This window comes from Engystomops pustulosus, chromosome 1, assembly GCF_040894005.1.
Source record: "Engystomops pustulosus chromosome 1, aEngPut4.maternal, whole genome shotgun sequence".
Lineage (NCBI taxonomy): Eukaryota > Metazoa > Chordata > Amphibia > Anura > Leptodactylidae > Engystomops > Engystomops pustulosus.
In genome coordinates, this window is record NC_092411.1 from 239,987,849 (window position 1) to 240,001,201 (window position 13,353).

Consider the following 13,353-nt stretch of genomic DNA (forward strand, 5'->3'; position numbering starts at 1 on the left):
AACTGTTTATGTTATAATTGTAACCCCAGTAAAACATTTTTGGTCTCTGTTACAAGGGATTTTAAAAATGTTGGATTCTCATAAGAACCAGGATTAACAATAAAGGTTAATTACAGACACATTTGATAACTGTTATAGCTGTTTATTGTAGCCTAAGGCTAAATTACAGTAAATTACCAACATCCAGAGGTTCGTTTGTAACTAGGGGTCGTCTGTAAGTCGGGTGTTCTTAAGTCGGGGACCGCCTGTAATGTAGTTCCTAACCGGGTTCTATAGAAGAAGAGATGCCAGTGGGATTGATCTTGTGCAGTTACCCAAGGCTCCTATCCCACTCCATTGGGTACTTGGAGCACATGAACTTGAGTTACCATTGGTAGTATCCAGTGTATCCTCCTATCTCCCAGATTATATTGTCACTATGTTCTCATTTGCTTTAACCCCTTGACACAAATGGTTGTAACTGTATGTCCATTTTGCAAGTGTATTAGCGCAAAAAGACATACCAAGTAGGCATTGTTCTGTTTGTTTTCAAAGGGGGAATCACATATAATAATTTGGTAAAATCATAACTATGCGCTTTAACAAATTTCTTAAAAGCAGTCTTTCATAAGTTGAAATTGGCTAATTTATGGGGTTTTACCATTATAGGCCTCTAAAAGTTATTTGAAAGCTGTGCAGGTTCCTATAAATTTAGGTTTTGCCAATATTTATAAAAATGTGAAAAATTGCAACCAAAATTTTAAGCCCCATGATACTCTAGAAAAATCAAAAGATGCATAAAAAAACTATACCAACATAAAACAGACATTTGTGAAATGCTCGTTATTTGAGAAGTATCACTATCTGCCTGAATGGCAGAGATTTTATAACTTTGAAAATAGAGAATTTTTCCAGTTTTTTTTATAGCTAAACACAAAAGATAGACCGTATTTTCTGGACTATAAGACGCACTTTTTCGCAAGAAAAAATCTTGCTAAAAAGTGTGGATGGATGATGCAGAGCTGAGTGTGTATGTGGATTGATGATGCAGAGCTAAGTGTGTATGTGGATGGATAAAGCAGAGCTGAGTGTGTATGTGGATGGATGATGCAGAGCTGAGTGTGTATGTGGATGGATGATGCAGAGCTGAGTGTGTATGTGGATGGATGATGCAGAGCTGAGTGTGTATGTGGATGGACGATGCAGAGCTGAGTGTGTATGTGGATGGACGATGCAGAGCTGAGTGTGTATGTGGATGGACGATGCAGAGCTGAGTGTGTATGTGGATGGACGATGCAGAGCTGAGTGTGTATGTGGATGGACGATGCAGAGCTGAGTGTGTATGTGGATGGACGATGCAGGGCTGAGTGTGTATGTGGATGGGTGATGCAGAGCTGAGTGTGTATGTGGATGGATGATGCAGAGCTGAGTGTCGATGTGGATGGATGATGCAGAGCTGAGTGTGTATGTGGATGGATGATGCAGAGCTGAGTGTGTATGTGGATGGATGATGCAGAGCTGAGTGTGTATGTGGATGGATGATGCAGAGCTGAGTGTGTATGTGGATGGATGATGCAGTGCTGAGTGTGTATGTGGATGGATGATGCAGAGCTGAGTGTGTATGTGGATGGATGATGCAGAGCTGAGTGTGTATGTGGATGGATGATGCAGAGCTGAGTGTGTATGTGGATGGATGATGCAGAGCTGAGTGTGTATGTGGATGGATGATGCAGAGCTGAGTGTGTATGTGGATGGATGATGCAGAGCTGAGTGTGTATGTGGATGGATGATGCAGAGCTGAGTGTGTATGGATGGATGATGCAGTGCTGAGTGTGTATGTGGATGGATGATGCAGAGCTGAGTGTGTATGTGGATGGATGATGCAGAGCTGAGTGTGTATGTGGATGGATGATGCAGTGCTGAGTGTGTATGTGGATGGATGATGCAGTGCTGAGTGTGTATGTGGATGGATGATGCAGTGCTGAGTGTGTATGTGGATGGATGATGCAGTGCTGAGTGTGTATGTGGATGGATGATGCAGTGTTGAGTGTGTATGTGGATGGATGATGCAGTGTTGAGTGTGTATGTGGATGGATGATGCAGTGTTGAGTGTGTATGTGGATGGATGATGCAGTGCTGAGTGTGTATGTGGATGGATGATGCAGTGCTGAGTGTGTATGTGGATGGATGATGCAGGGCTGAGTGTCGATGTGGATGGATGATGCAGGGCTGAGTGTGGATGTGGATGGATGATGCAGGGCTGAGTGTGTATGTGGATGGATGATGCAGTGCTGAGTGTGTATGTGGATGGATGATGCAGTGCTGAGTGTGTATGTGGATGGATGATGCAGTGCTGAGTGTGTATGTGGATGGATGATGCAGTGCTGAGTGTGTATGTGGATGGATGATGCAGTGCTGAGTGTGTATGTGGATGGATGATGCAGAGCTGAGTGTATGTGGATGGATGATGCAGGGCTGAGTGTGGATGTGGATGGATGATGCAGGGCTGAGTGTCGATGTGGATGGATGATGCAGGGCTGAGTGTGGATGTGGATGGATGATGCAGGGCTGAGTGTGTATGTGGATGGATGATGCAGTGCTGAGTGTGTATGTGGATGGATGATGCAGTGCTGAATGTGTATGTGGATGGATGATGCAGTGTTGAGTGTGTATGTGGATGGATGATGCAGTGTTGAGTGTGTATGTGGATGGATGATGCAGTGTTGAGTGTGTATGTGGATGGATGATGCAGTGTTGAGTGTGTATGTGGATGGATGATGCAGGGCTGAGTGTGGATGGATGATGCAGGGCTGAGTGTCGATGTGGATGGATGATGCAGTGCTGAGTGTGTATGTGGATGGATGATGCAGTGCTGAGTGTGTATGTGGATGGATGATGCAGTGCTGAGTGTGTATGTGGATGGATGATGCAGTGCTGAGTGTGTATGTGGATGGATGATGCAGTGCTGAGTGTGTATGTGGATGGATGATGCAGTGCTGAGTGTGTATGTGGATGGATGATGCAGTGCTGAGTGTGTATGTGGATGGATGATGCAGTGCTGAGTGTGTATGTGGATGGATGATGCAGTGCTGAGTGTGTATGTGGATGGATGATGCAGAGCTGAGTGTATGTGGATGGATGATGCAGGGCTGAGTGTGGATGGATGATGCAGGGCTGAGTGTGGATGTGGATGGATGATGCAGGGCTGAGTGTGGATGTGGATGGATGATGCAGGGCTGAGTGTGTATGTGGATGGATGATGCAGTGCTGAGTGTGTATGTGGATGGATGATGCAGTGCTGAGTGTGTATGTGGATGGATGATGCAGTGCTGAGTGTGTATGTGGATGGATGATGCAGTGCTGAGTGTGTATGTGGATGGATGATGCAGTGCTGAGTGTGTATGTGGATGGATGATGCAGTGCTGAGTGTGTATGTGGATGGATGATGCAGTGCTGAGTGTGGATGTGGATGGATGATGCAGGGCTGAGTGTGTATGTGGATGGATGATGCAGGGCTGAGTGTGTATGATGATGGATGATGCAGAGCTGAGTGTGGATGGATGATGCAGAGCTGTCTGTGTAAATGTATGTCTGTGTGTGCTGTGCTTTAGTGCGACCAACAGGGATATTTTAATTGGTGTAAAATATAATTTTTCCTTTTCTGGAAGCCTAAATCTGGGGTGCGTCCTATAGTAAGAAGCGTCTAATAGTCCGAAAAATACGGGTAATTACATATTTTTTTTTTTTTTTAAATGTAAAGTACAATGTTCCACGAGAGAACCTCCTGTGTATGTCCCAAAGTTATTATCACATAAATAGACACATGTAAGAATTGAAAAATGAGGCCTGGTCTTCAACCTCTTCGTGACAGAGGGTCATTGATGCCTGAACATCCAGGTCAATTTTTGCAGTTCTGTTATGCACTTTTTTAAAGGGAACCTGTCACCAGCCCAAACTCTTGTAAAGCACAAAAGTACCAGCAGGCATCGCCCCCTTGCGGCAACCTTCTAATCTCTATCTACCTGCACTAGGCCCTCCATCTTCCTGGTTCATTCCCGCTTCTGGCCACTTTCTCATACAAATTTCCACACTTGCGCAGTGCGTCGCCTATCTCCGCTCCGGGCCCTGCGTGTACCTGCAGGGAGAAAGGCTCATGTGCACCTTTTCAGCTCTTGTCAGCTCTTGGAACTTGACTGAACCAAATTTGTATCCGCTAATAAACATATATAATTGAAAAATTGTTCATATTTCACTTCGTAACCATTTTCCTACCTGACATTTACCACACTGTATGGAATACAGTGTATGATTTAGTGATCACAAAAAGTTGTTTTCTTCCTGTACTTTAATGTCATTGATTGGTTTTGTGACTTTTAAGGTTATTTATTCAGCAGTAAGTGAGAAACTGCAGCTCTTGCCTTTCATCGACTTCGAACATTGCTCTGAAAGGTCACATATATTCCCCATTGCTTTTTATTCATGTTAAGTGCATTTTCTATTATTAATAGTAAAACGTGTGCAGATCTTACAAGGTTTTAGGCTTGTAGCTGTATTGTACTATGAGCTTCAAGTTTGTGAAATTAGTTTAATAAAACTTAAATATAAACGTAATATTATATATTTTTAATAGTCTACTAAAGTGTATCGTAAAGCTGAAAATACTTGTAATATTATAACCCAAAGGGGTTTTCCGATTGTAAAATGTTGACCATGGCACATAAATAAGTTTGATACTCACCCTCACCCCTACCCCCACAGTCCTGTCATCACCCCTAGGAGTTCCAGAAAGCTTAGAGTGGGAACCTGGGCAGCATTGGAAGATGATTTTCTCCCTGGAAAACAAATCGTCAATAACATGACAGAAGCACTTGCCTAAAAAGTCCTCTGCTTTGTATCCTGGAGTGTTCTCCCCCCACCCCTCTCCTTGCATCACATTATTCAGTGCAGTTTCGCAGCTTTAATGAGTAACTAAACATTTGAAGCAATTTTTAAAAGAAATTAATAGAGAATATGATAATAGTAAACTTGTACACTTCCTTAAAGAGGACCTGTCACCCCCGAAAAATACCCACACCAAATATGTTCCCCCTAATCCTGTCCCCAGCCCCTTTATATTTATTAAATTTTTATTAAAATGTGTGGGTGCAAACTTGGTTTTAATTGATTCTCTTATTTCTCTTATTTGGTAAGATGTCGGATCGACGTACAGGTCCTTTGGCAGTCGGCCGTATTCATGAGAGGGCCGGCCGACACAGCCTCTCCACGCCCCTGTCAGTCAGGGACCTGTAAGAATCGCCAACAGCAGTGCATGTATTGCGCAATCGCTGCCGGCTCTATGCGATGCATGCTGACAACGGCTGCAGAGGGGCTTATTCACAGCACTGGCCAAACATTTAACCGGCGCTGTGAATAAGCGCGGCGCAGCCGCAGTCAGCACACCGCATTGCTGGGGCTGGGGACAGGATTAGGGGGAACATATTTGGTGGGGGTATTTTTGGGGGGGGTGACAGGTTCTCTTTAAAGGGCGTCTACCACCACATTTAGGGGTGACTGGGGACCGCTGCTGTCATGCTTTGGGCTTTCTTCTATATTGAAATATGGACCTATAAAGTTTATGCAAATGAAAATCTCGAGATTAGCAGACATTGGGGGCAAGGGAATATACATAATCTTTTTTTAATAAACAACACATGTAACATCAGGATGCATATTGCACACAAGTAGGTAAAGTAAACTAAAAACAAACAGTATATAAAATCTCCACGATCCCTCCATCCTGTGATATGTCTCTGCTCCTCCCTTCTTGTTCCTTATCATATGTAACTGTATATTTTGAAAATGTTGTTTCATTTGTGTCTAAGCCGGCAACTTGAATTTACTACATGTACTTTTGATTTTGATGTAGGTATTTAGGTCAGGAATTAGGACACTTCTGCACATGGTCTTGATCTCCTTAGTTCATATTATTGAGAATAATACCCCTTTTAGTCACACATTTGTGTGAATTACACCCTTGTGCCATATACATCTTTTAGTAATCATTATATTTCTTTCTTTTTTAATTTGTTCAGCAATGTTAACTGCACCACTGGCTTTCAGCTCATCGCGATTGTAATTCTGTAATCTCTGTGTCCAGATGCTGTGGTATTACTGTAGTAAGGGTCTTGTCTGCCTAAATACTGCATGGATGGTGTGTAACATCTGTCTATACTAACACATTTTATGAGAAAGTTGCTTTTGTTTTGTTATCTTCATTTGCTTTCCCATTTCCAGTTCATATACTGCAGAGAAAGCAGGAAATGTCTTTGTATTGGAAACGGACGTACATGTACATGCACCTTCTGCATCGGTAGCTGAACCTGGGGATGGGTCCTGGAATAATGCTGTACATATTTATAACATAGTTTGCTAAAAGTTACTACTTATTAAAAAACACTTTAATTGCAAAAATTTTAAATATGTAATAATTTAAAATATTGTATCAAGATAAAGTCTCATATGTCTTGCAAAAAACAAAGTAAAAATTGTTATGATATGTAAAGCTTTTACAGAGATATCATCATTTAAAAAAGTGCATAGCAGAACGGCAAAAATTGACCTGGACATTCCGGCACCACTGACCATCGGTCATGAAGGAGTTAATTTCAATGGAAGCTATATGCGAAGTAGAGAAATAATAATATGATGGATTATATCACTAAAGTATGATATGATCAATGGTGGATTGGCCACTACTAAAATCTGGATAGGCCCCTCATAGGTACAGTTCTTGTCTGAAGGGCAGAGCATCGAGTCTGGCATAGCTTTAACCCTTTTAAGACTACGTCAACTTCATTAGTTGGAAATAAACATGTTATGGCTAACACTAACCCCCTTACCATTACCCTGGTACTCACTGCTAGCAGTGGTGCCGTAAAAAGCTGGGTACAATCCAGTAGTTGCCCATCTATAAATGGTGAAGCAGTGGGGCAGCTGCAGGCTGGTATTATTGGGCTGTGAGAGCCCAGAAAGCTGGTTGCTTATAAATTCCTAAAAAAAATGTCTAACATAAAGCTTGGATTGACAGTGGATCATTTTCTAAACTCATAACCAATACAGTATGTGTCCTTGTATCTTACAGATATTTCTTGTATATTTTATTAAAATTCTTCTTTTTTTGTGTTTTTTTTCCAGTCCTCTGTCTGATAGCGTATCATTTCTTTGTTCTTCTGTTTGTTTGGTCTTACTGGAAGACTATATTCACTATACCAATGAATCCAACAAAAGAGGTAAGGTAAAGGACTTCAATTGAAGTCAACTGCAGTATAAAGTTCATTTCTAATACACTGGTCTTTGTGGTAGATGTCCCAATATAGTTATGCTTTTTGGCCTCCCTTAAAGTCAAAGTTACGCGCAATTGTTTGTTAACATGAATATTAATGCTATTAATTCATAATGATATTAATATATAAAAATGACTAAAAATAGTATTAGTAATTATCAGAGGCTGGCGAGTGTGACAGAACTACAACTATATTATTGTTATTAAGAAACCACACATTTGTTTAATCCTTTTGTAGTTTTTCTAAGAATCATTTGCTTAAAGTATTTTCTTTGTCAGATCTTGGCCTGATGTTCTATTGTTGTCTTGGCTGGGTTTTACAAGTTTGGCTTTGGTTCCTCTGATGAAGAAATTATACTAAGTCTGGGATTGTTTGTATAAATGCTTTCCCTGTTTGTACGCGCTGTGTACGTTTTTTCTAGAGGCAATTTATTCAATATCTGTTCCCTTTGATGTAGCGAGAAAGGATTGCTCAGCTGTTTTGCTTGCAAATAATAAACTGCTTCGTTTTCCTGATGATCTATTTTTCTGTGTCACAAGACGTGAGTGATGGTATCATCTGTTTAGAAGGTAGCCTAATTAATTAAGGATTATTAATCTTATATAATGGTTATTTATAGGGAGAACATTAAAATGTTATTCACATAAACCTTTCAGTGACTAATTAAACAACATATTTGGAGCATATTTCTTCATAATAGTGGTGAGCAAAAATCATGTTAGATTATATTAAAGTTTCAAAAATAGGTCATATAGGCATTATGAGCCAGAGTGGACCCGGACCTTTATCTAGCACCACCATTCCAGAGCAATTGTATCTGTTAGCTTCAGCATACCATATGGTCAAGTGGGTGGCCCTGGATTGAAGTAGAATGCCCAGAAATTTCGACTTGACAGTGAAGAACCTAATTTGCATTTCTGGTGTCAAAACTAAGACTAGATTAAAAAAAATCCAGTTGTGGTGGTATCAGTTGAGCAGCAGCTATTAAAAGAAGCAAAGACTTGGTTTTGATAGAGGTTGAGAAAGGTTCTCTTTTAAAAAAGAACATGTCAGGGTTGATTTGGAACATTAAACCAACTATAGGTCTATGTAGACCAGTGTTATACAGTAGTATCCCAAATGGCCTTGTTACAGCTATCTCTGTGGACGCTATAAAAACACCCCAAACCTTTATACTTACTTAGAGACAAGTCCAATATGCCTTATCAAACTCATCTCTGGCTCTTCCTATGCAGCAAACACCCAACGGTAACACCATGTAAAAATCTAAAATCACCCCGCTATCCCTAGAACTAATATAGAAATAAACATAAAAATTAGGTTAGGTATCACTGCATTTCAAAATTCCAGATCTATTAAGATATAAAAACCGTTTTTTCCAATTTTGCACTGCAATAAAAATGTTAAGGTTCTACAGTCCAAAATAATAGTATAAATGAAAACATGAAAAATAACACCTTACACAGCCCATACGCCAATTTATGAAAAAGTTATTTGACAAATATGGCAAAAAGATTTTTTTTTTTCATACAAAAGGTTTTAATTTTTTACATTAAATGATTATAAATTGTAATAATAAAAATTTGGTATCCTGATGATCTAACCAACCCAGAGAATAAAGTGCAGGTGTCACATGGAGCGCACAATGAAAGCTGTAAAAACAGAGCTCACAAGAAACTAGTGCAAATGCATATCACTAGATCTATCTTTATGTCTCTCTCTCTCTGTTTCTCTTTCTCTGTGTCTCTCTATGTGTCTCTCTCTCTATGCCTCTCTCTCTGTCTCTCTATATCTGCCTTTCTCTCTGTGTCTCACTATCTCTCTCTCTCCCCATGTCTGTCTCTCTCTATGTCTCACACTCTCTCTCTCTCTCTCTCTCTCTCTTTATCTCTATCCATATTACCTCACACATAGCTTATACTCGTTGCCTATAGTAACCAACCAAAGCTCAGAGCTCATGTTAATGACCTGTAGAAAAATAGAAGCTCAGCTGTGATTGGTTGCTAACTTCCACAGTAGCCAGCAGACTATGGCTCCTCTATTGGTGGTTAAAGGAAATCTACCTTTTGTGTTCATGCATTGTGAACCACACATACCTTGAAAATGCTTGAGCTACACCGATGCAGAAGCATATCTTGTTTAATCCCTGAGAGTAGTGTTGCTGAAAAACCAATTATAAAATTATGATAATGAGGCTCTGTCGCTCCTGTGGCTGCTCCACCGCTTTTCCTTTTACCCTAATTTACCTTCAGAGAACGCTGTATTCACTGTACTATCTCTGACAGGCAGAAGTAATCAATCATTGCACCATCCTCCGTGGAGCTCAGGTTTATTAGTCCTGTCTAGACAGGTCAGGAACACAGCAGCCAGTATGCACCCATCATCCCCAAGGTCCTGAATTTGATAATTTGTTTTTTGAGCAAAACCACTTGGATCAGGGATTAAACAAGATATGTTTCTGTATCAGTGTAGCTACAGCATTCAAGGTATGTTTGGTTCACAAGGCATAAAAACAAATGGTAGATTTCCTTTAATAAGTGTATTTTGGAAAGAGCAGAGTGAAACTCTTGACTCAAAAATTAGTCTATGCCGTTCCTTTAGTTACAGGGAGTTGCTGTGCAAAATTTGGTGATAAATGGAAAATTTGGTGATAAATGGAAAGATTTTTTTAGCGGACACACATACACTCAGCTTTTCATATTAGATGTGCAAGGTGTCGGATCCCGTAGAAAGGTCATCCATATCAACGAGCTGCCAGCCTGGTGCTTAGTCTACAGTCTCAGACACAACAACATAGACCTCATCCATTATACTTTGCACGTGGTGGAATTATGAAGCAATGCGCCACCACGGTATTTACTGTTCAGCATTTACAAGAATGAACGGAGCTGCACTGTGTTGGTATTTTACGTAACTCTCCCCTATTGAATTAAGTAGATGTCTAGTAATGCTCGCGTGGCATTAAATATTTACCCTGCCTGCTAAATGGAAATGAGATGCCAGAAAGGGAAACCGCTGAGCTTCCAAGTCTTCACTTTCTGCTGGATTTATCTGCCAGAGAGGAGACAAACATTACCAGCCATGTGCCATACTGCATTACACAAATAGCCGCAAGGATTGATGTATTTGTATATTGAACGAGCAGAATATATTTAATAACAGTTTGTTAGTATTGACCTACATAACAGAAGTCCTGTTTGAGGCCAGCAGATGAGTCTCCACCTAATACGTTTATGGAGGGGGAGAGATGTCAGTCTCTGTGACTTCTGACCTGTAAGAGTTTTGAGCACTTTGTTGTTACTAAGCAACCATTTGATTTCTAGAAGTCGATACATTGAAGAAGGTATATAACTACATACATTAAAATATGGCCACAAATCCTTGCAAAAACATACACGTAACATACATATACAAGTATATAAATACACATATGACATTTATCACCATTAAGATCTATTTGTCAGCAGCTTCTAACTTGTTGAATAAGCCAATCACAGATGGGATATAAGAGGATTTAAATCTGTTGGTCGCATGTAATTCAGAGGGTTATAACATCAGCTCTGGCACCTAGAAACACACTTCTTCTTTCAAATCTCTTATTTCAAATGAATCTAAATTTGTGTTTCTAGGTGTCAGGGAACCAGAGTCTTGTATGTGGACCTGTAATATTCTGGGCAGTGTATAGCAAGTTGTTATAATAGTGGTAATATTAGAGGATATCTTTTTAATTTGTATTTTAGTTCCATCTGTCTTATGCTGACAAAGAGCTTATAGAAAGAGAACCTAGAGGAGAATCCCAGCAAGATGTCCTTAGAAGACTAGCAAAGGACCTTCCGGTTTATACCAGGACAATGTCAGGAGGTATGTAACTCAATACAGAAGACAGGTTTTTCTTGGATCCAAATACCTCTTTGCAATGTGTTTTCAAATATTATATTTGCACTAATATTTTCTTCCAAAACATATACAAAAATTGGCACTAGATTGCAAAATACAATATTTTAGTCCCCCAAAGTCATTGGGTTCCAGGCAGTTAAGAGAAGCATTGTTTTATTGGTGCTGGCTTTACACTTGGCTTTACATTTCTATCAATATCCGTGCTATGGTAGAAGTACACGTCTAAGAAGTAGATGAAGAGAAGTTAAAGGGGTTGTCCAGCTTCAGCAAATAATTGATATTTTGTGTAGTGAAAAGTTATACTGTAAACTTTTTGTATTAATTCCTCACAGTTTTCTAGATCTCTGCCTGCTGTCATTCAACAGGAATCTTTGTTCCTGTGGGTGCTGTCACGATGTGCGTTTTTGGTGCGTTTTAGCACAGCTGCTAACACTTCCAGAAAGTAAAAAAAAAAAAAACAATTTAAGCCAGACAAACGCATGGTAACATGTGCTTAACCCCTTAAGGACGCAGCCTGTTTGCAGGTTAAGGCTCGCAACTTTTTTTTGAAATTTGACCAGTGTCTCTTCCTGTGGTAATAACTTTTGAACACTGTTACTTTTCAAAGCGATTCTGAGATTGTTTTTTCCCCACATGTTGTACTTCATTTTAGTGGTAAATTTTGGCTGATAAGTTTTGCGTTTATTTACAAAAAAAAGAAAAAAATGATGAATTTTTAGAAAAATTTGCCATTTTCGAAATTCAAAATCACCGCGTTTTCAGGCAGATAGATTTACCACCTAAATAACTTGCAGAATAACATTTCCCATTTGTCTACTTTACATTTTCATAATTTTTGAAATGTTTGGATAATTTATTTTGACGTCACGCGGCCTACAAATCGAATAGCGATTTTCCGTATTTTCGGAATTGACTATTTTGGGGATAAATACTGTTTGAAATCAAATTTTACATATTTACCAACAAAACCCCCTATATAACCAACCTGCACCCCTCAAACTATCAGAAACAGCACTTACAAAGATTGTTAACCCCTTGAGATCTTCATAGTAATTGAATCAAAATGGCGGTGAAATTTAGAATGGTCAAATTTTGTCGGTTATACGTTCATTTAGCCCTAAAATTTACACATTTCCAAAAGATAAAAAGAGAAAACTCACCATAAAATTTGTTCTACAATTTCCCCTGAGTGCAGCGACCCCCCACATGTGGACATTACTTGTGTTATGGGGGCACAGCGAGGCGCAGAAGGGAAGGAGCGCCCTGCAGCTGCCAGGATTTTAGTTTTCTGGTTGCCCCCTTTTGAAGGCTATAAAATTTTCGCTTTTCCGTTATTTGGGTCATGTGATGGCATTTTTTTTGCGGGACGAGATGCTTTTTCCAGTGTTACCGTTTTGGGGTTGATATCACCTATTGTTGAAAATTTTGGAACTTTTTTTGAGGTCATGAGTAGAAAAGCATCAATTCTGTACTGGATTTTTTACTTTTTTTTTTTTCGTGTTCACCGTATAGCCTAATAATCCTGTTATCTTTATTCTATGGGTCGATACGATTACGGGGATACCAGTCATGAATATTTTTTCTTATGTTTTACTAAATTTGCCAAATAAAACCCTAATGTGGGGAAAAATCTATCATTTTTGCATCGCTGTCTTCCAAGTGGCATAACATTGTTACGTTTTTGGCTACAGAGCTGGTTGATGGCTTGTTTTTTGCGGGACATGTTGTTCTTTGCAACAATATCATTCTGGAGTACATATATTTTGTTGATCACTTTTTATTGCATTTTTAGTGGGATATAATAGGTAAAAATCATAATTTTTGGCGGGTTTTTGACGTTTTTTTTTACGGCGTTCATTATATGGGTTCAATAGTCATTTAGTTTTATTCTATCGATTGTTACGGACGCGGTGATACTATATATGTGGGGTTTGTGTTATGATTTAGACTTTTTTGAGCGTTATATGTCTCTTTATATGTTTTGGGGCTTATGGGCATTTTCAGTGATTTATAAAGTAATTTTTTATTGAAAAACATTATTTTGTACATTTTTTACATGATCCACCATGGGATATGAACAAGCAATCATCTGATTGCTTGTTCTTGATAATACTCTGCAATACTAATGTATTGCAGGGTATTATCAGTGTCAGCC

At 39.4% G+C, this 13,353-nt stretch overlaps 1 protein-coding gene across 1 annotated transcript in view; it reads left to right on the top strand.

Moving 5' to 3' along the window:
* Positions 1–13,353, top strand: part of ZDHHC2 (zDHHC palmitoyltransferase 2) — a 57,338-nt gene that overhangs the window by 16,255 nt on the left and 27,730 nt on the right. The window contains exons 3-4 of the mRNA XM_072122204.1: positions 7,153–7,247; positions 11,042–11,162. Of these exons, the coding sequence (XP_071978305.1) occupies positions 7,153–7,247; positions 11,042–11,162 (216 nt within the window). The remainder of the gene's footprint in view (positions 1–7,152; positions 7,248–11,041; positions 11,163–13,353) is intronic.